The 21,226-nt window shown below is 35.0% G+C and overlaps 4 protein-coding genes across 5 annotated transcripts; 3 read left to right on the top strand and 1 right to left on the bottom strand.

Annotated features, from left to right (window-relative positions):
* The first annotated feature begins 824 nt into the window (after positions 1-824).
* LOC133848378 (proton-coupled amino acid transporter 1) lies at positions 825-9,364 on the top strand. The gene is made up of 6 exons (XM_062283919.1): positions 825-953; positions 5,963-6,108; positions 7,443-7,803; positions 8,265-8,716; positions 8,784-8,956; positions 9,024-9,364. The coding sequence occupies exons 1-6, from the start codon at positions 942-944 to the stop codon at positions 9,278-9,280; spliced, it is 1,401 nt and encodes a 466-aa protein (XP_062139903.1). The 5' UTR covers positions 825-941; the 3' UTR covers positions 9,281-9,364.
* Positions 861-18,717, top strand: LOC133848375 (proton-coupled amino acid transporter-like protein CG1139). Of its 2 annotated transcripts, none has more exons than XM_062283915.1 (5): positions 861-953; positions 15,039-15,611; positions 16,529-16,986; positions 17,889-18,064; positions 18,129-18,717. In XM_062283915.1, the coding sequence occupies exons 1-5, from the start codon at positions 942-944 to the stop codon at positions 18,368-18,370; spliced, it is 1,461 nt and encodes a 486-aa protein (XP_062139899.1). In that variant the 5' UTR covers positions 861-941; the 3' UTR covers positions 18,371-18,717. The 2 variants fall into 2 exon arrangements, with proteins under 2 accessions (XP_062139899.1, XP_062139902.1); XM_062283918.1 differs by lacking the exon at positions 861-953 and adding an exon at positions 13,556-13,723.
* LOC133848382 (actin-related protein 2/3 complex subunit 3) lies at positions 18,530-19,918 on the bottom strand. Its single transcript, XM_062283925.1, has 3 exons — positions 19,773-19,918; positions 19,445-19,618; positions 18,530-19,356 (listed from the first exon to the last, which is right to left on the bottom strand). The coding sequence occupies exons 1-3, from the start codon at positions 19,776-19,778 to the stop codon at positions 19,006-19,008; spliced, it is 531 nt and encodes a 176-aa protein (XP_062139909.1). The 5' UTR covers positions 19,779-19,918; the 3' UTR covers positions 18,530-19,005.
* Positions 19,919-19,996: 78 nt separating this feature from the next.
* On the top strand, positions 19,997-20,875 carry LOC133848380 (uncharacterized). The gene is made up of 2 exons (XM_062283923.1): positions 19,997-20,363; positions 20,425-20,875. Exons 1-2 carry the CDS (start codon positions 20,051-20,053, stop codon positions 20,790-20,792), a joined length of 681 nt encoding a protein of 226 aa, XP_062139907.1. The 5' UTR covers positions 19,997-20,050; the 3' UTR covers positions 20,793-20,875.
* Positions 20,876-21,226: the final 351 nt, after the last annotated feature.

Below are 21,226 nucleotides of genomic sequence, written 5' to 3'. Positions count from 1 at the left end.
AACAAATGCTGTCGAAAAAAATTAGAGCTCTATCTCTTATAGTCTCTGAGATCCAGTGTTTCATACGGACGGACGGACAGACACACAGACGGTCATGGCTAGATCGTCTGAACTGTTGACGCTGATCAAGAATATATGTTTTTACTTTATAGGGTCGGAGATGCCTCCTTCTACCTGTTACATACATTTCCTGCCGGCACAAAGTTATAATACCCTTTTACCCTATGGGTAGCGGGTATAAAAATAAAAAACATAAAACCGGTTGGGACATTAGAACCGATTCCGTTGGGCAAAGAGACGTAAAATGATCTTGAGCGACGTCACACATGAATATTTTCGAAATGAGCCACGGATGTCACCGAAATGGAGAGGAGTCTGCATAAAGAGAAAGAGAGAAAGATAAAGAGAGTGGGATAGAGAGAGAGAGAGAGTAAAGGGAGATGGCAAACAGAGCCGAAATTGTGTGACCACAGAACTTTTTACGTACGTCGTCACGATTACGGCAGAAGCAGCAGCGGCGGCGACAGCGACGCCAACGGCGAAAGCGACGTCAGCGTCATTGAGAGCCGGCTGTAAATACGGACAGCGTCAGTCTTGATGATTTCGTGAAGCGATTAACACACGCTGCGTTCTGAGCCACAAACAACAAATAAGAACGAGGCACACAGAACACAGAAATAAAAAGAAAACCGTATCCAAACGCATCCGTATCCGAAAGAACAACAATAGATGACACCAATTGGTAGCAAGGAGTGAGGCACAAGATCAACAACAACAACAAAAGCAATGCGTGCAATTTAATGCAGACGCCAATAAAAATAAATCATTAAGAAAACCGCCAAGAAGAATTTACCAAATTACGCGTCCATTTATTTTGTCTCGTGCATTGACCGACTTCTCGCCACAACAACAGCGACAACAGCAACAAAAACAACATCGACATGGATGCAGAGGTGTGTAGAGTGTTTGCTTATTTTTTTTATGTATGTGTTCGTACTCGTTTGTGCCAAATGAAATACAAAAAAAAACAAAACACACAAAAAACGAGACTCGAAAATCTTAAAAGAAAAACATATCAAATGTGTTTTACAAATTTTCATTTTACACAAAATTTGTGGTCGCCCTTCATCATTATTTTTGTACTCGTTTAGATATAGTTTGGAAAATTTCCATAAATACGTAAAGTACTCTGCATATACATACATACAACTAACTATATGTATTATAACTGTTCTGGCTGAGACAAAAACCAGTTATGTTTGATTCTCACGTTGAATGCTTGAAAAGCAACTTCGTTTTCATTTTCCCAACGTAAACACACGAATTCAAGTGCAAAGACAGCGACAACTAAATAAAGCAAAAACAACAAAAATATAGCTAAACACAAAAACAACAACAAACATTTCGCGTCACTCAATAAAACTCAGCTGTTGCACATGTCAGCAGAGGCGTCGATCACTCGAGTGTCGGGCTAGTTACTTTTGTATCTTTGAGATACATTAAGTGAATTGCATCTAATATGATATAATGCCATCAACTAGATTGAGTCTGACACACACACACACACACCCAAATACGTTTTTAAGTTTGATTAAATTAAAGCAAATTGAATCGCATCTACTTAGTTATAAGCAGATTTGTCTTCTCTAATGATTGAGAGTAAATCTGGTTTAATTTAGATGGGAATTTTTTAATTTTTATGGGTACAAATGCACCTTAAAGATACATATAAATTTTCAATATTTGTTCGTTTCTCACATGCAAGATTTACAAATAACTTTAGAGGTTAGCAACATTTAAAGTTTGACATATTCATGTTGATAATTGAGAGCTGATTTTATTTAAGGTAGATGGGGAAAAATTCATTTAATATTTTGGTCAGAATTTAAGAAAGTGTGAAATACAAAATATCGTCTGAGTTAGCAACATTTAAAACCTGACAGAGTTGTGTTGACTTTCATATAAAATAATTGAGGGCCTATTTTATTTCATTTTATTTTGGTGGCACAAAATTAATTTAGATACAAAGAGCATCCTTGAGGTACATTTCAATTTTAAATGTATTCGTTCGTATCTCAATGCAAGATTTACAAATAAATTTATAAAAGATTTTTTATTTAAAGTAAATTTGAAATTTGTGTCTGCAAGATTAATTATAAATAATATTAAAAGTTATCAACATTTAATGTATAACAGATTTTTGTTGACTTCCATCCTCAACGATTGAAAGCTTATTTTTTTTCTTTGAGTGGGACAAAATTAATTTTATTTAGGTGTAAAAGACATCTTTGATTATGTGAAATATTTGTTCGTATCTCAAATGTAACTGTATAGTTTACGTGTGGCAGATTTATGCATATTCAATTTAATTGATTTAGAAAAAATTCCTTTTATTCAGGTTAGGTACAAAGTGCATTCTTAAGATACATTTAAATTTAAAGATTAATTACAATTCAAGTTTAATTCTTTAAGATTAATTACAATTATAGTATTATATAATAAATAATTAAATATATTTTCAAAAATTTGATGACTTACGTCGTCAATTTATGAATTAAAATGAATTTTCATAAATTAACTTTCATATTTAATTGATTTCATAAAAAGCGCATTAAATGAAGATTAAAATCTCAGGTGATTGCATATTGAAAGTGTGTCGCAATTAATAATTGCTCGAAAGCGGTTTTGCAACTTGATTTTCGAACTAATTGTGCAGTCAAAAGTTGTCAGATAACTAAAAAACATATAATTACCGCAAGAAACGTCAATTTAATTCGTATATTAAATTAAAAAATTCACTATCTTGCTTCAAATGCCACGCGAAATCATATCGCTAATATTGTAGACAGTTGGTAAATATTATTGCCACAAGGCAAAGATAAAATATTACCTATAGAAATTAGCAGAAATTCTAGATAATACAAATTTGACGCATTAACGCATTAGATTAGAATAAATTTATGTGCAATCATGCTCGTATTTATAACAATTGTTTTAAAAATAAACAATTTAATCCTATCGGAAAATTAGATATTATGAGAATGAATTGCTTTTTGTTTTCCATTCATAATCCTTATCAAGATTAAAGTGTTTATTAAATCCGACAAATCAGAAAGAAAACTATATCGATGATCTGAAGCTCTGAGGTCTGAGGTCTGCAGCTGCTCTTTGGCTTTGCACTTTATACTTTGCAGTGAATTGAATAATAATGATAAATCATATCGATGATCTGCAGTTGAAGTTTGTCTCGTACTTTTCCGGCTCAATTTATGATAACAAACATGGGGGGGAACATTGAACTCCGTCGTCGTCGTCGTCGTCACAGATTCCATTCTTCCCCTCCCCGCTCCGTTGACAATGGCCAAGCAGAAAACCTTGACGTGCATGGAAAATTTCCACTCAAAGACATTTTGAATTGACTTGAATAAGTCTGAATGGCCTGAAGAATATGCGCGCACGCTCGAGTCAAGCACTATACTATATACTATATATCACAGCATTTATGATGATGATGTGTAGTAGGGTGGTTGCTTCCTCCCCACTCCCCCCCTCTCCCTCTCCGCAGGGCATATAAACAATTTGCGTGGGAAGAATTTCCGAGTGATCGTGTGTAGGAAATATACTCACTTAGTTCTTGGCATGCAGCTTATCACAGGGTATTTTTCCTTTAGCATAGTTGTTGGCTGTGTTTGGATGCGAGAGAAAAACAGCAAACGGAATAACAGCAACAACAACAGCAACAATGAATTCGCAAAATATATGCCCAGCGTTTGTTTTAAGTGCTTTTTTAGTAGCTGCCGATAAGCGTCACGGAAAGTGTTGTCTAGATTTACACAAGGTGCTTATAAAATGTCACTGAGCTCCGAGACCTAGTTCTCTAGCTGGCGCCCTCTCCGCCTCCTACTTCTGGACACGCCCCTTCCACCAGCTGTTACAGCCACTTGAGCGTATCGTGTCGTATGGCGTCACATTATCGACGCCCCCCCACTGCCCTCTTCAATGATCCTCATCAATTATACGACACGTTGTACGGTTATCTTGTATGTGTCCAATAATTCGCTTATAATACTCTTAATTTATTAATGAACGTCACGTTCTACTCGAAAACTTCACAACAAGAAATATGTTTATACATCATCAACAATTTCCGCTGCATAAATAATGCACAATTATCGGTAGTTGCCAACTGATTTTATTAATGAATTTGAGCAGTGACAAAATTTTCATTTCATTCATAAACAACATTTGAAGGTTTTTGTTAAGATTGCAATGCAATGCAGATACTTTTTAATGAATGAAAAGTTTCTTAAACTACACTTAAAAAGAAACTGTTCTATGATCCACATTTAAAATAAATATAAAATATAGTAGAAATATAACATAAATACTCGAATAAATATCAAATACTCACTAAAAAAACAAGTATATTAAAATATTGCAACCGTAAATAGTTTGCCTTAATAAAACTTCAAAAATTAGTATCACGTTTTGTACACATAATTTAAAAGTGTTGTCAATGCTTTATGAACTAACTCGAGTCATGTTTTTTGATATCGTCATTATCAGCATAATAACATGCGCTGTCAGCTAGACGGGCAGGCGGAAAGTATCTGCGAGATACATTTGCATGCAGCTCATATAATCTTTTCATACCTGTTATCCATAGGGTAGAAGGGTATTATAACTTTCTGCCGGCTCGAAATGTAGCAGACAGAAGGAGGCATCTCCGTCCCCATAAAGTATATAGTATATATTCTTGATCAAACGATATAGCCATGTTCATCTGTCTGTCTGTCCGTCCATTCGAGCACCTAGATTTTAGAGACTTTAAGAAATAGAGATATAATTTTTTTTCTACATCACTTGTCATGTTTCTACGCAGATCTAGTTTGTTTAAAGTTTTTGCCACGCCCACTTGCGCCCGCATAATTCAACAAACATAGAATAAAAAGCGTAATTTTGAAGCCAGAGTCGTAAAAAAAATAAACATATTCTTTATGACAATAACTAAGAAATAGAGATCCAATCTGGTATATTTTACACTATATGGTATATTTTAAATGCAAAATACATATATACCAAATATAGCCTTTGGTACATTTTTTGTGTTTTTGGGGTATATTAATTTGGTATATTTTAAAATTAATACCACACTCTTTTGCTTTTAATGAAAATGTTTACCGGGTATTTCACAGTCGAGCACACTCGACTGTTGCTTTCTTACTTGTTTTTTTTTTTATGTTTCGTTTTATTTAAATCTCAATGATGTTTTTTTTTTGTTAGTTTGTTAGCTGATCTCTAAATACTCAGACGATGACAAAGTGCGTTAAATTAATTAGTGCCCCAATAATCGGCATTGGTTTTTATGAAGTCACTGAAATTGGGTTTCTCTGCCATTACCTTGTTTACGATAAGCAGCACGCCTCTATTAAAATCATAAATCATTGCCCAAGCATCATAAATTGTGTAGAACTTTGAGTACTTATCGTACTATATAGATTCTCATAATACAAAATTGGATAAGCTTCACTGCATTTCAATCATCTAGACGTGATTCCCCGTGTCGTGATGTTTAGAGGGCAAATACTGCCGCCAGGGGAATCACAATAACAACTAAATATTTAAATTAGATTTAATGAAATTAATTTGCAAATAATTATAGTTCCTACTTGCATAAGTGCTGTAGCTGTTAATAGGAAATTCAAAAGCGTTCTTTCGCAACCCGAGCGTCGATTGAAATGCCTTAAATGAGCCAATTAAAAAATGCCTTTCGAAACCGGAATTATTTGCCCAAAATAAGGCAATTGAAAGTCATCAGTGTCGCAGTCAATTGAACAAACAGTTTTGCCGAATTCGCCTGCGTGAAACATTTAAGAAACTGAGATCTATAGCATTGCTTTTGTCTCTCTCTCTCTCTCTTTCTCTTTATCTCTTTCCCTCCCCGTTACTCTGAAAAAAAAAGGCGCCAAGCATTCCACAGGCAACAGACCAAAATAAAAGCAGTCCAGAGACGACGACAACGAATCCGGCGACGGAAACAAATGGAACAACAGTCGCTGTTGCGAATGGAAAGCAACCCGCTGAAGATGAGACGCATCCACCCACAAGGTATGGCTAATGGAAAACCGATCACCGATCACTAACCACACAAAAAGCCAAACTAACCTATCCTCAACAAATCCCAATTCCGATTCCCAATTAATTGCTTGCTTGTTTCAATTGGAATTATCTAAGGACGATGAACAAAACGAAAATTAATTCCTCACTAACAATTCCTGCCAACTTTAATTTACAAATTGCCAAGTTATTGTAACTAATTAGGATATGGACTTTCGGACCTTAACACTTTAAGACTCTATACTTAGCATTAACAAATTTCCCGATATTATTTTCCTCACGCTAATTTACACGCCATCGAAGCTATCTACTTTAATTTACTTACGTTAAGCAAAGGACTTCCGTACCTTAACCCAACCACAACTATCCTAAGCACCTCCCTATAAAATTAACTTATAAGAAACTGCAAACATTTGCACCTGCTTACTAATCAAAAAAGGACTTCAGTACCTTTTCCTGCTATCCTGCTATCCTAACCAACAGCCCACAAAATAACTAAAAAAAAAAAAAAATACTTCTAAAACCTGGATCCCTGAAAACCCTCTAAAAGTTAACCTATTTACTAATGGAATTTCTTAAGGCTTCAATGGATGATCAAACTTAAACTAACCTACTTTAATGTATTAACGCTAAAACAAGGAACTTCAGTACCTTATCCCATCACAACTATCCTTAATACCTTCCTATAAAGCTACAAATATTTACACCTGTTGACTAACGGAATTTTTGCATTGGAACAAAGGACTTCAACCTACCGTCTACCTAAATAAAAACTACAATCGTTTACACCTCTTTACTAATAGAATTTTTTAAATTTGCTGCTTCGGAAGAAAAGGATTTCAGTGCCTTATCCCTCTAAAACTATCCTAACAACTATCCCAAATAAAAGCTACAAAAAGAGAAACAAACTACAAAAACCCTTTTCAAGTTAATCCCTAATGAACTATAAATTAACATACTATTGGACGACAGCAATGGATGAAGAATATTTAACGCTTTTAAAACTGTTAAAATGAAGACTTTTGCAATCAAAACCTTAGGATTCTAAGACTTTATTAACTAAGGGCTTTTCTAACTTGGGACACAACTAACACAAACATTATTAACCTGCAAAAACAATTTCCGGAATTTATTTCACAAAATGTTACCTCCACAACCTGAACCTCAATCCCAACCACACACAAAAAAAAAAGACTACCTAATGCTTTTGCATGATTTGCTAATAACGCCACCTTCCGGATAACTCCCAGCTTCCCAGCTTACGAACCTTCCTCCTTCATCCACCCCACTCAACTTTGATAATGCTGATTTATGAACAACTGCAGCTACCTGGAGACCATTGTACATCTGTTCAAGGGCAACATTGGACCCGGCCTCTTTGCCATGGGAGATGCCTTCAAGAATGGCGGCCTCATTGTTGCCCCGCTGCTCACCGTGCTGATTGCCATCATCTGCATCCACTGTCAGCATGTGCTGATCGCCTGCTCGAAGAAGATGCGCGATTTGCGTGGCGATACCGTTTGCGCCGATTATGCGATCACAGTGAAGCAATGCTTCGAGAATGGTCCCATCAAGCTGAGGGGTTGGTCTCATACAATGGGTCGGCTGGTGGATGTATTCATCTGTGTGACACAGCTGGGCTTCTGTTGCATCTACTTTGTGTTCATCAGCACGAATGTGAAACAGGTGAGTTGGGTACACCGCAAACATCGCAACTTTACTAGCTTAATTTTGACTTTAACTTGAACTTCAATTACAAATTCAACTGCAACCACAACTTTGACCTCAACTTTAACACAAAATCCAATAACAACTTTAACTTTTACCACAACTTTAACTGCAACCACAATTTTAATTGCAACTGCAACCACAACTTCAACAACAACTTGAACCGCAACTTCAACCGCAACTTCAACTTCAACCTCAACTTCAACCACAACTTCAACTGCAACTTCAACAACAACTTGAACCGCAACTTCAACCGCAACATCAACCACAACTTCAACTGCAACTTTCACTTAAACTTCAACTGCAACATCAATCGCACTTTCAACCTCAACCGTAACTTCAACCACAACTTTAACTGCAACATCAACCGCAACTTCAATTTAAACGGCAACTTCAACTACAATTTCACCCTCGTAAAGATTCTCCAAGCTTATGACATACAAATGGATGTGCATCTGGTGATGCTGCTGGCTTTCATACCCGTGCTCCTCAGTTCGCTGATCACGAACCTCAAGTGGCTGACGCCCGTGTCGCTGTTCGCCAATGTTTGCATGATTGTTGGCCTGGCGATCACGCTGTATTATGCTCTGAAGGATGGACTGCCGGAGGTGGGGGAACGCGCCTACTGGACGAATGGTTCACAGCTGGCGCTCTTCTTTGGCACCGCCATCTTTGCCTTCGAGGGCATTGCGTTGGTGATGCCCCTGAAGAATGCCATGCGCAAGCCTCGCCAGTTTGAGAGCACGCTCGGTGTACTCAATGTGGGCATGTTTCTCGTCTCTGTCATGTTCATGTTCGCCGGCTCCGTTGGCTATATGAAATGGGGCGAACACGTTGGCGGCAGTCTAACCCTCAATCTGGGCGATACCATGTGAGACTTGCACTTTTCTTTCACATTTTTCGGGAGGCTGAACCTACTATTACTTATCTCATGACAGTCTGGCACAGTGCGTTAAACTGATGGTCTCGATGGGCGTACTTCTCGGTTATCCGCTGCAGTTCTTTGTCGCCGTCCAGGTCATGTGGCCAGCCACCAAGCAGATGTGTAACCTCGAGGGACGTTCGCTGTGCGGCGAACTCATCTTTCGCACTCTGCTCGTCATTGTCACGCGTAAGTAGCAAAGATGGAAATACTTAAACAGGGAACAGCTAAAGCCAAACCAATTAACTAATGACAGTGGCGATTGCGGAACTTGTGCCTGCCTTGGGTCTCTTCATCTCGCTGATTGGCGCCTTGTGTTCGACGGCCTTGGCTTTGGTCTTTCCGCCCGTCATCGAGCTGATCGCACGCAGTGAACCCAATAAGGGACCCGGAGTTTGGATTTGTGTGAAGAATCTAATCATCTTGGTGCTGGCATTGCTCGGTTTCTTCACCGGCTCCTATGAGAGCCTCAAGGAGATTGTCAAGCACTTTGGCATGGAGGAAACGCATTGATCGTGTTTGTCCAAATTTCGAATTTCCCTTTAAATATTATATCTATGAGAATGATTTATTAGTTGTAATTTGCCTTAAAATCAGACTTCTCGACTAAGTGTTTTTTTTTATAAATTGTAAGTGTAAATAAATTATGAAGACATCATTTGACGCCTAACAAGCGTAAAGAGTTCTTTAATTTATTTGTGGGAATTTTCATTTTATTTTATTATTTATTTAGACACAGAAAAATAAACCTGCTAAAATCAAGAATAGAATTTTGAACCTAGATCATATGATGCCAAAATTTAATTCTACGAAAATTCTAGATTGCCAATCTCGAGAGTCAAGATTAGAATCGTGATTTAAGAATGGAAAAGTCTCCAAATTGAACCAAGAAGAAAAAATCTTAAATTAAGATCAAGCGTTCAAAAATTTACATAGATTCGTTAAAATAAAATAGGATTCAAGATTTTTTTCATGACGAAAAAGTTCTTAAATTAGGATTTGGAATCTTTTTTCAATCTAGAATAAAACACTGTTGAAGCAAAATTTTAATTTTAAAATAAATTGCTTTGCAAATTTGGCATAGAAATGTTGATTTAACGTTTTTTCAACCTAAAAATCTTATTTCAAAATTTTTTTACGATAGAAAATTTTTAAATCAAGATTTACAATCTACTTTTTAGATTTAGATTGTTTTTTTCTCTGTGAACGCTTATTAAAATATATTTTTAAGAATAAGTATATACTACAAATACACTAAATTTCGTTAGAAACCTGAACAAAATAATACAAACAATCAAATCAACAATTTAATTAGGTTTGGTACAACATAAACTAAATTTGAAGCTATTTTTTGTGTGTGTAGATCTAAAAAATAATTCTCTTATCATTAAAATATAGACAAATATATGTCTGTAATATATTATATTTTAATCATCAACAAGCCTTCAATCCAAAAACAAAAATATGACTACTCCCCAATCAAGATACACTTATAATTTATGTCAAGTAGGAAAATTTCAAGAACACTTGCAAATAACAACATTATTTTTTTTTGGGGAGGTGGTAACATTATCATTATCAGATTTAATGCGTAATCTATTGATTCGATTAAAACGATTTCGCTATCGTTCGGCGAATTTCGTATGGCCAAAGGAAGCAGATGGAAATCAAGCGATCAATTGAAACGATAGCTAAACCACTTAATTGGAATGCTCCCGGAATTCCATGCTTTATGGCAAATACTATGATATACAAGTATGTATAGTATAGTGCAATGGGCCAATTGATTACGGCTGTAGCTGTGTGTTAGCCTCACAAATTAATCTAATACGAGCGAAATCAATCTAATCGAAATTGTTTTGCCATTGATCGCGTAGCGTCCTTCAAAAAAGAAAACTTGCTTAAAAGCAGACAAAGAACAAGAGCAATTGATCACGGCAAGATACCCTGTAAAAAATTGTAGTATAACTTATACTGGAGATAGATTTATTTGTTAGTTTTACTGTAGTAATTGCTGCTTTTCCTGTATTAAGATCTTCGACATTATTTTGTCAAATAAATTTTTGATTTATTGATAAATAATTCTGAAATTTTCCGAATATTCAAAGATCATATTAATAGAATTAAAGAATGTTTTATTTAAATTAAACCAGTACGAAGTCTTTTTAATGAATTTGTATTTAAAAAGATAAGAACCTATTGGAAAATGTATTCTAAATACTTTTAATGAGTTTTATTAAAAAAGTTCACAAGCCCGCTTTTATTTTAATTTAAAACTTTGAAGTTAAAAGTATTATAATATTACAAAATTTTATTTTAAGCTCGTTTTAATGGGAAAGAAAATACATTTATCTTTACTTTAAAAAATATCATACCTTTTTTTTAATAAAATATTTTGTTATACTTTCGAGCTGAAGATGCGATTGCGATCTGAGTTTGTTGCACGGTTAGATTGATGGCGCTTCCGTTAAGCATTTGGCCAGTGACTTATATAATCCAATTGTGCAATTCCGTAAACATCGATCGATCGATGGAACGATCGAATGAACGAATGAACGAACGAATGATCATTGATTGTTTGTCAATGAGCGCTGTATGAAAGAGTTATGAATTCTATGCAATTTTCATTTAACTGGCGCTACACGCAAATAGCAACAGCAACAGCAACAACAACAACAATCAATCAGAGCTGTAAATTTCCATGCAGTGCGCCAAGCAGAAGAAGAAGAAGAAGGGGGCGTGGCAGGTGTATTTGCCATCACGAACTTGTTGCGCTTTAAAATTCATGCTCGGCAAAGAATTTGAATTTTTTTGTTTATTGTCATAGCCATAATCGAAGTTCCCCGCTTCGCTTCGTTTTCGTTTTTGTTTTTGTTTGTGTATTGTCGGTCGATAGGCACGTGCATAAATTGCTCATACGCCGCATTGTACACGACAATGATTCCTTGAACTTGCGACGTGCGCACCTTCGCCTGATATTTTCTATTTTATTCTATTTCAATTTTGCATTTGCATACCCTCGCTCTGGTTATTGAACCACTTCCTTCCTCTTACGTAAAGTATTCCCCCAGTTCATTTTCGTTCCTGACATAACACGATCGGAGATGCTCAACAGATTGTTACGTCTGCAGTTGTTGTTGTTGTTGTTGTTGTTGTTCACTGGTTGCTTCGTAACATTTTTTCTGTAATGCGTATTTTGTTTGTCAATAAACTAATTTTAACTTACGATTTATTGTTTTGTTTGCACTTTGAAAACCATTAACAAGATTTTTCCAATTTATTTTCAAGTCTGAACTTTTCCGGAATTCGTTTTAATTGCATTTTAAGTAGCAAACTTAACTGTTTATCTCTGTTTGTCCGAAATCATGCTGAATGTCCAAAACTAGTCAAAGCGATAAGAGTCACAACAAATTAACCAAAATCGTGTATTGATAAGAAGCCTTTAAGTCGCTGCCTCAACAACTGCTTCACAGCTACTTCACAAAGCAATCAGAGCAATGAGCAATTAAAAGCTAAAAATTTGCAAAGTGCATTCTAAACAGCAACAGTAACAAAAAGAACAACAACGATTAGAAGAAATACATAAGGAAACATAAACTTCAAATCTGTGTGAGAAAGAAAGAGCGAGAGCTCAAACGAAGCGAGTGTGAGAGGTAGAAAGAAATTGCAAATGCAAGGTATGCAGCTAAATACCCTGTCAAATATGCTGTTGGGTATGAAACGAACTAATTGAACTATAAATATAAATAAATATTTAAATATAAAGATAATAGTAAAGCATGTAAATAGAGTAACATATGTCAAAGAGTTCATATTGATATCATATATTCAAATAAATAATACTACAAAAATTAGTTATATAGTTTTCTATATTTGTATTTTTTTAAATATTTACAATGCCTATAGCTTAAATTAAAGATTTTAAAAATAGTAAAATTAAATTGAATATATAGAGTTTAAAAATCCATATATATGTAGGTAAATTATCGGGCAAAATTTGTATCGTGAACTGAACCAAATTAAAAAAAAAAGTTAAGGTTATTTTTATAGTTCTGGATTAGCACTTTATTTAAAGCTTAGAATGATTTTAAGATCGTTTTCTGTTTTCCTATAAAAATATATAAATTGATTTTTTGGGTTGCGTACGAATTCATGAATGTTTGTAATTATCTTAAAACAGAAAAATTATTCTAAAAGAATTGTTCGCTTAAATTAATGTGCTCATCAAGATTTATCTTTAAAATATATAAAATAAATATCTTTACTCAAAAAATGTTTTATACATTTATGTAAGTATATATACATATGTACATATATATATTTTTTCTATTAAAAAAATTCTTCAATTATAAATATGTATTTAAAAGGTGTCAAGGAATTACTTTTTAAAAAATGTTATAAATATTGGAAAGATAATATTGATAGCTTGAAATATAGATATTGAACATAATAGTAATAAAAACTATATTTAGTGTCAATATGCATATATGTATATATATATATATTTTCTTCAATTTTCATTTCTTTATTAAATATTAAAGAAAAAAGGGTACTATAACAACATAGGGAAAAAGTGAAATTTTCTGAACGATCGCTTAAGGTATTAACGAAGTGCAGCGTATTTGCTAGTCGAGTACACTCGACTGCAGCAAGTTCACTTACACACACACACACACAGTCACACACACACACACACAGTCACTCACACACACACACACACACACACACACAACAGTGACGCTGTCGCCGTTGCCGTCGCTCGCTGCTCTTGGCCAATTCGAATACGGAGAATTGAGTCTGGTTTGAGTTCTTGACGCGTCAACACGCTCTTTCAAAACGCTCAACGCTCAACGCACGCGCAACATTTTCGCAAAAACGTTTTTGAAAAACGAAATACAAAATCAAAGCGCGAAGTTTCCTTATTTGTTCGTCGCACAAAGTGAACAATAAAAAGAGGTGTATATTTATTTTCAATATCAGATTTTTTTGCTTTACTTTTTTTTTTGTTTGGAATGTGCTACCGTTGTGATTTTCTACAGATAAAGCTTATCTTTATCTATAGAATGCTTGTATATCTGCTATCTGCTATCTGCAGATGGACTTTAGCAATGTGTTCAGTGCTCTCCATTGATTTGCGACAAGCTTTTAATAATTATCTGCTTGTAGTATATCAATTAACACCACACACAGATGGGGCAATGAAACGCAACATTCTGTGGAAAGAAACGTCATAAGGCAATTAAAAAATAACACAAAAAAAAATAATGTGCATATAATATAATATAGAAATTAATAGTTTAACCAAAACTTTTGCGCAATTCCCACATTAATCAAAGCTGATAAAAAGAAAAGATTTATGAAGACCAACAAATCATATAGAAATAATAATTGACTCTTAATGTGAGTGAAGAAGTAAAGTAATGTAGTAAAAGAGTCGGAATGGGAAAAAAATGTTTGCATGAAAAAAAAATATGATAATCGAAAGATCAAAAAACACAAACATGAACATTATAAAAATAACCGAAAAATAATAGCAAAACATTAATGTATAAACAATTAATTAAATTGAAAAAAGTCAAAGGCAAACTTGCAAATTATTCATTAAAAAATTAAAAAAATCAAATTAAAAAAATAAACATTAATAATAATAATAACACGGGGAAAATAATATTATAAAACGAATTAATAAAATTGAACAAAAGAGACTATTAAACTTGCAAATTATTGAGCAAATTAATGTATTCCTGAAATGCATGCGGAACAAAAACACAAAACACAAAAAGAAACATTTTTTGAATATTATTAGTCAAGATTTCGTACAGTTGTTCGATGTGGGTTAAACCAAGTCGCAATCATATACTATATAACGTCATATAGTACCTGTTTTTGACGAACAATTAAACTCGAAATAAAAAAAACTAAAAAAAAGGCAGCTTCAAATTGGAGAATTGCTTAGAAATGAAATAATTCTCGTTCTTATTATAGAAAGTAATTAATTGCAAAATTTGTGTTTGTGTATGTAAACGGCTAACTAGGGTTAAGCTAACTTCTGTCCTCTCTCTCTCTCTCCTCTCTCTCCCTCTCTCTCTCTCTCTCCTTAAATAACCGCTAATCGAAGGCACCGCAAACTTTGCGCTGCTTTTGCTTGGCTTTGACTTCGCTTTGACTTTCGCATTTTAGTTACAATTTCTTGGCTGCATAAAATGCAATTTATTGTTTTTTTTTTGTTTTTTTCTTAATTTGTAAAATTTTTTCCCAAATTTCGTCGCAGACGCAACAACGTAACCAGCAAAAAGCCATCGAAGCTGGCGAAATGGGCCGTGTATTAAACATAACCAATCCCAAAGAGCAGCAGCTGCAGCAATCGCAACAGCAGCAGCAGCAACAGCAGCAGCTGGAGCAACCACAGCAATCGGAGAAGCAAGCAGCAGCTGCAGCTGGCGATGTGGAAGAAGGTGGCACAAAGCGCAGACATGCAACCTCTGTGCTTGAGGCATCCGTGCATCTGTTCAAAGGCAGCGTTGGAGCCGGACTCTTTGCCATGGGCGATTGTTTTAAAAATGGCGGACTCCTTGGCTCCACGCTCCTTCTGCCCGTCATCGCCGTCATGTGTGTCCACTGCGAACGTCTGCTCATCAAGGGTTCCCTTGTCGCTGTCTCAAAGACGCCCGGCGCCACCTTCTACGATTATCCGGATACGGTCGAGAAGTGCTTTGAGTACGGACCGCGACCTTTGCGCTGCATGTCGCGTGCCATGAAACTCATCGTCGAGATGTTTCTCTGTGTCACCCAGTTCGGTTTCTGTGCCATCTATTTCGTGTTCATCACCGAGAATCTTTACCAGGTGAGTGGAGTTAACAAAAAAATATATAATCTTGAAAAGTTTCAAGTTTGTCCAAGTCTGCATGCCACTTTAATTAATTATGAACTCAAATTGCCTATTAATTATTTATTTTGTAATCTTATAACATGAATTCGAATTTCATTTTTTTTAAATTTTAATACACTTAAATTTATCAATTTCAAATTGCCTATTATATATTTATTTTGTAATTGTCTAATTAAATCTACTTAAAATTAACCTTCAAAAATAAGTTAATAATACGTTATTTTTTTCATTTTTAGTTCATAAATTTATGGTTCCAAAATTCTAAAGCACATTTTCTAAGTCACTATGATAAATAGCCTTTTAATAACCCATTTTTCACTTAGAAAATATTTCATTTTAATTTATAGTTCACAAAGATAAATGGCATTTTTTAAACCTATTTTCGTTTTAGAGTAAAATTCTCTATTATTTATTTTATATTTATTGAATGGTACAAGCCTTAATTTAAATTTAAGTACTTTCCATCAATCAATTCGTGAATTCAAATTAAATCACTTTAAATCATTTTGCTCACTTAGAAAATATTTTTTTTTAATTTTTGATCTATAAAGTAAAAAAATGTATTTCCTAAGCCACTAAACTAAATAACATTTTATAAACCTATTTTTGTTTTCAACCTAAAATTCTTCATTTTTTTTATTTGTCTATTTCTAAGAGACTCAATTTAAATTTAAATGCTTTCTATCAATCAATATTTTAATTCAAATCATTTGATTATTTTAATTATGAACCATAAATTTAAAAAAATATATTTTCCAAGTCACTAAACTAAACTCCTTAATATGAAATTCCTCATTATATTTTTATATTGTCTAACTCTTTGAAATCATTCTGCGTTTTCCAACACTAATTTTGGCTTTCCTTTGGCACAGGTCCTGCAACAAAATGGCGTCGACATCAGCATGTCCATGGTGATGCTGATAACACTGCTGCCCGCCATGATCCCATCGCTGATGACCAATCTCAAGTACATCTCGCCCGTCTCGATGATGGCGAACTTTGCGCTGCTCTTTGGCCTCATTGCCACATTGACCATCGCCTTCTCCGAGGGTCCGATGCCATCGATAACCGAACGCAATCTCTTCACCGGCGGCACCCAATTGTCGCTCTTCTTTGGCACCGCTCTATTCTCATACGAAGGCATCGCTTTGGTGTTGCCTCTCCGCAATTCGATGCGTGATCCAGAGAAGTTCACGCATCGTTTTGGTGTCCTCAATGTGACTATGGTTTTGATCACCGCTCTCTTCATTTTCACCGGATTCGTTAGCTATATGCGTTGGGGCGATGACGTTGCTGGCAGCATCACGCTCAATCTGGAGGTTGAGGAAGTGTGAGTGTAAACATTATAAATACGTATATATAAACTTTATATTACTTTTCTCTAACCAAATCGAATCAGATAAATGACGAAATTTAATTTTTTAAATTTATTATCAATCGAAAGATAAATCATTCTAAAATTTACAAACTAAAATTGAAAATAGCGATTTTATTTAATTAGTAGTCGTAGTATTAGACTATTTATATGTAAATATAAAGAACGGATGAAGAACGAAATCTTGATTTAAGAATTTTTCAATCTAAAAATCACTAAATAAGATTTTGTAATCATAAAATGCAAATTTTAAGATCTTATCTTAAGAGAGATTGTTTTTTGAAGATCAAAAAGTTTTAAAATCAAGATTTCCTATCTGTAGTTTTTTTATATCAATTTTTTTTGTTATTCAATTTTTGATGTCATCTATAGAAATTTTATAACAATTTCATAGAAAATTCCTCAACAACTTTTTTTTTAAAAATATGAAGTTTTTCGAAAAAAGGATTTTATAATTTAAATATATTTTTTATTTCATAAAGAAAATCATTGAAAATTTAAAAAATAAAATTATAAAATTCATATTATGTGAACAAATTTAATTAGCTTTATTTTCGATACGTTTATTTATTTACTTCTTCAACTTGAGTGGTTTAAAGTAATTTTCAGCTATATTGAATCAATATACTGTATTTATTTATTATATATTTATAAACTTTACTAAAATTTATTTTATTTTTATTAATTTATTTTTCGTTAAAGTTAAAGTAGTTTAAAGTTAAGTTTAGCTATTTAGAATCTATACTGTATTTATATATACTGTATTTATATATACTGTATTTATATATACCATTTTTATATACCATACTAGTATTTTAATACTATTTTTTTTTAATTTTTTTCATTTTGTTGTGCAGCATGTCTCAGGTGGTGAAAATCGTGGCCGCTTTGGGCGTCTTCTTTGGCTATCCCATTCAGTTCTTTGTGATGATGAAGATCCTGTGGCCGCCATTCAAGCGCAGCTACAACTGCGCCCAAAAGAATCCCATCACCATCCAGGTGATCTTGCGGTTCTTCATGGTCATGCTGACCTGTAAGTAACTTGTTACCTCTTTATTTATATCACATATGCTAATGAGCATTTCATATTCTTGCAGTTGGTGTTGCTTTGGTGGTCCCTGAGCTGAGCTTATTCATCTCACTGATTGGCGCCTTGTGCTCCACATCGCTGGCATTTGTGATACCAGTGCTGATCGATTTCGTTATACGGGCCCAGGAGCCAAAGGGTCTGGGCACCCTTGTCTATTTGAAGAATATCGCCATATTGATCATTGCCCTGCTGGGTATTGTGACAGGCACGTATCAGAGCATTGTTGAGATTATCAATAAGTTTGTGTGATTGAAGGAAACCATCAATCATCGTTCGTTCCTCTGCTTGCCAAATATTGTATATTGTAAATATGATATAATCATGTGAATATCTTGTAACGTTATACATATATGGTCCTCGTATTTTAAGATTAATTTTTTCGCCCTTCGATATATCTATGTATAAATATTATTTTTTTTTGTTATTAATTTTAAGTTGTAATCTGCTGCCGTGCTTTTCTATATTTTTTTGTATGTGGCATTAGTGTTTAATTATCAACTGTTAAATTGGTTTTCAAGCAAAACAAACGAAACTACAACCAATATATAAAAACAACAAAAATCTATTATTTTAATAAATGATTACAAATCGTCAAACATTTTGTTTTCATTTGCAATTTAAATTTGGCGCCAGCGAACGAGAAAACTTTGCGTTAGAGTGCAGCTCGTTTTACAGCACTGTCGCAGGGCTGAAAACAAATTGTCGTTATTAATCGCTAATCGATATCCCTTTTTAATCGATACTTAGTCCATATATACGACCGCATGTCGCGCGTTTCAACAACATATTCATATTTTTATCGATATATCGATCTTTGAAATAAAACTGGAGTTTTTATCTAAGAGTATAATTTATTGACTAACAAACAATTAATCATAATTCTATTAATTGACTCCTCCCGGTCCCGAAAGGCTCTTGTCCATGAAGCGTTTTTTAGCAAAGCAGATCCACCATTTATTCGGTTTACCATCGTCCGTATTAAAGACCTTCTCCAGCAATCGGAGACCGGTTTCCTGTCGCAATTGCAGCAGATATTCACGCATTAAATCGGCATTATCCGGCTTGGCATAGACCGCGTTCAAGGGAAAACCAGCGTCGCCAGGTAAAGAGAATTTCGCTATGGCCAACGAATATAAATCCTGTTTGCCCTGCTCTTTGTTGGGACAACGCTCGAGGCGTTTTAAGCATTCGGTTATGTAGAGCGTTATGTAGATAAGAACACGATCCACTTCCGACTGCAATGGCATATAGAAACATTGATTAGATACAATTCGAACATGGGAATAAAATATTTATGAGTGTGTGTTTGTGTTGTAAACATACCTTAACTTCATATGTGCGAAAGAAAACGTTCGCTTTGAAATAATTCAGTGAGTCATCAATGATGTCGTTATCAGTATTCACACTGGGCGCTGGCCCCCGTACTTTTGTTCGCAGCGGCAAAATGGCCATATTACCCACTTTCCGCTGGAATTCCTCGATCTCTGAATGATAAGCCTACAAACCAGACACAAAACAAAAGACAAAAACAGAAGTTACATTTTGTAAAATTCAAATTAATCACACAACACGACACATTATCATCACACAAAATACTGCACATTAGTCAACGCATACTAGTCATGCACTTTTCATGGCAGGCATTACTTACTGGCATTTTACGCTGGCGGCAATCAACTGAACATTATTAACATTTAAACATACTCAATTCATTTGTTTTGCTTTTATCAATAAGAATTGTTTTGTATGCGGCAAAATAAGTCAGCCCTGGTCAACCGTTATCGATATTTAACGTTTACTAAGTGGCTGCACATAATGTAAATGTAGTAGGTTAGTTAGCAGTGTCTAATGAGTTGTGCGGGCAATAAGTTATTTTGATGGGCGCCTAGTACGGTCACACTGTTCGCACGTTTTGTGTTAAAAACAAATATGAAGAAGAAAACAAAATCGCTGCCGCCGCCTCCACAAAATGCTGAGGAAAGCGAGGACGATGTGGAGCAGCCACAGGAAGACAACGAAACTGAGAAGGACGACGATAACGACGACGACGATGATGAAATGGACTTGGCCAATTTCAACGCATCCGCTAAAGCGGCAACAGCAACAGTGCCAAAGAAACGGAAAAAGGGCATCATCTATATATCAAATATCCCCAAACATATGAATGTGACGCGAATGCGTGAAATACTCAGTGACTTCGGCAAAGTGGGACGCATCTATTTGCAGCCTGAAAAGCAACCAGGTGAGTACACAACACGTGCCATATCAAGCAATAATAACAACAACATTTCTCTACTTTTTAGGCGGCCCAGAGAAGGCAAAGAAGAAGAATAAGCGCAAAAAGTACAATATACATTTCACCGAGGGCTGGGTAGAGTTTGAATCGAAACGCATTGCCAAACAAATTGTGCCGCTGCTCAACAATAAGCAGATTTCAACGCGGAAGAAGTCGCAGTTCTATGACTCGCTGTGGAGCATGAAGTATCTGCCACGCTTCAAGTGGGTGCATCTCACCGAGCGTATGAACTACGAACAGGCGGTGCACAAGCAACGTTTGCAGACGGAGGTCTCGCAGGCGCGCAAGGAGACCACATTCTTCCAGAACAATCTGGATAAGAGCGAACACCTCAAGAAGTTGGCTAAGAAAGCTAAGAAGCTGGAAAAAGCGTAGTAACAGCTTAATATGTTTACTATATTTTTTTTTTACTAAACTAGTTCAAAAATATATACTTTGGCGCTAACAACGCTGTTAAACGTAAAGTGGGCTCTTTTTTGCGTTTAGCGCGTGCTAAGTTGCGCATTTTGCATTAACAGCAGCTGTTTCACTTGCGCTGAACAACGCATAATAAAGTATTTGCTCTTATTTCGTATAATCATCTCAAATAATATACAGCGAGTAGATAAAACAGCTTGTGGATTCGTTGCCACTTACTATGTTTTTAATCTAGCTTAATTATCTAATTAAATTCAAACTAAACAAATTGGCGCTCACAACGCTGTTAAATTACGTAAAGTGCGCTCCGTTTTGCGCTTAGCGCGTGCCATGTTAGCGCATTTAGCGGGTGCACCGCATAAGTCGAGCCAATGTTTATTTATATCATTGCG

The sequence above is a fragment of the Drosophila sulfurigaster genome, chromosome X (assembly GCF_023558435.1).
Source record: "Drosophila sulfurigaster albostrigata strain 15112-1811.04 chromosome X, ASM2355843v2, whole genome shotgun sequence".
Classification (NCBI taxonomy): Eukaryota; Metazoa; Arthropoda; class Insecta; order Diptera; family Drosophilidae; genus Drosophila; species Drosophila sulfurigaster.
This window is presented reverse-complemented; position numbering and strand designations above follow the sequence as displayed.

Excerpts from the sequence above, each read along its gene's own strand:
- LOC133848375 (XM_062283915.1), top strand. Across the intron at positions 15,612-16,528 it reads TCACCGAGAATCTTTACCAG|GTCCTGCAACAAAATGGCGT; the intron begins GTGAGTGGAGTT and ends CCTTTGGCACAG. Across the intron at positions 18,065-18,128 it reads CTTCATGGTCATGCTGACCT|TTGGTGTTGCTTTGGTGGTC; the intron begins GTAAGTAACTTG and ends ATATTCTTGCAG.
- LOC133848378 (XM_062283919.1), top strand. Across the intron at positions 6,109-7,442 it reads GAGACGCATCCACCCACAAG|CTACCTGGAGACCATTGTAC; the intron begins GTATGGCTAATG and ends GAACAACTGCAG. Across the intron at positions 8,717-8,783 it reads CTCAATCTGGGCGATACCAT|TCTGGCACAGTGCGTTAAAC; the intron begins GTGAGACTTGCA and ends ATCTCATGACAG.
- LOC133848382 (XM_062283925.1), bottom strand. Across the intron at positions 19,357-19,444 it reads TTCGCACATATGAAGTTAAG|TCGGAAGTGGATCGTGTTCT; the intron begins GTATGTTTACAA and ends ATGCCATTGCAG.
- LOC133848380 (XM_062283923.1), top strand. The coding sequence starts at position 20,051 with ATGAAGAAGAAAACAAAATCGCTGCCGCCGCCTCCACAAAATGCTGAG. Across the intron at positions 20,364-20,424 it reads GCAGCCTGAAAAGCAACCAG|GCGGCCCAGAGAAGGCAAAG; the intron begins GTGAGTACACAA and ends TCTACTTTTTAG.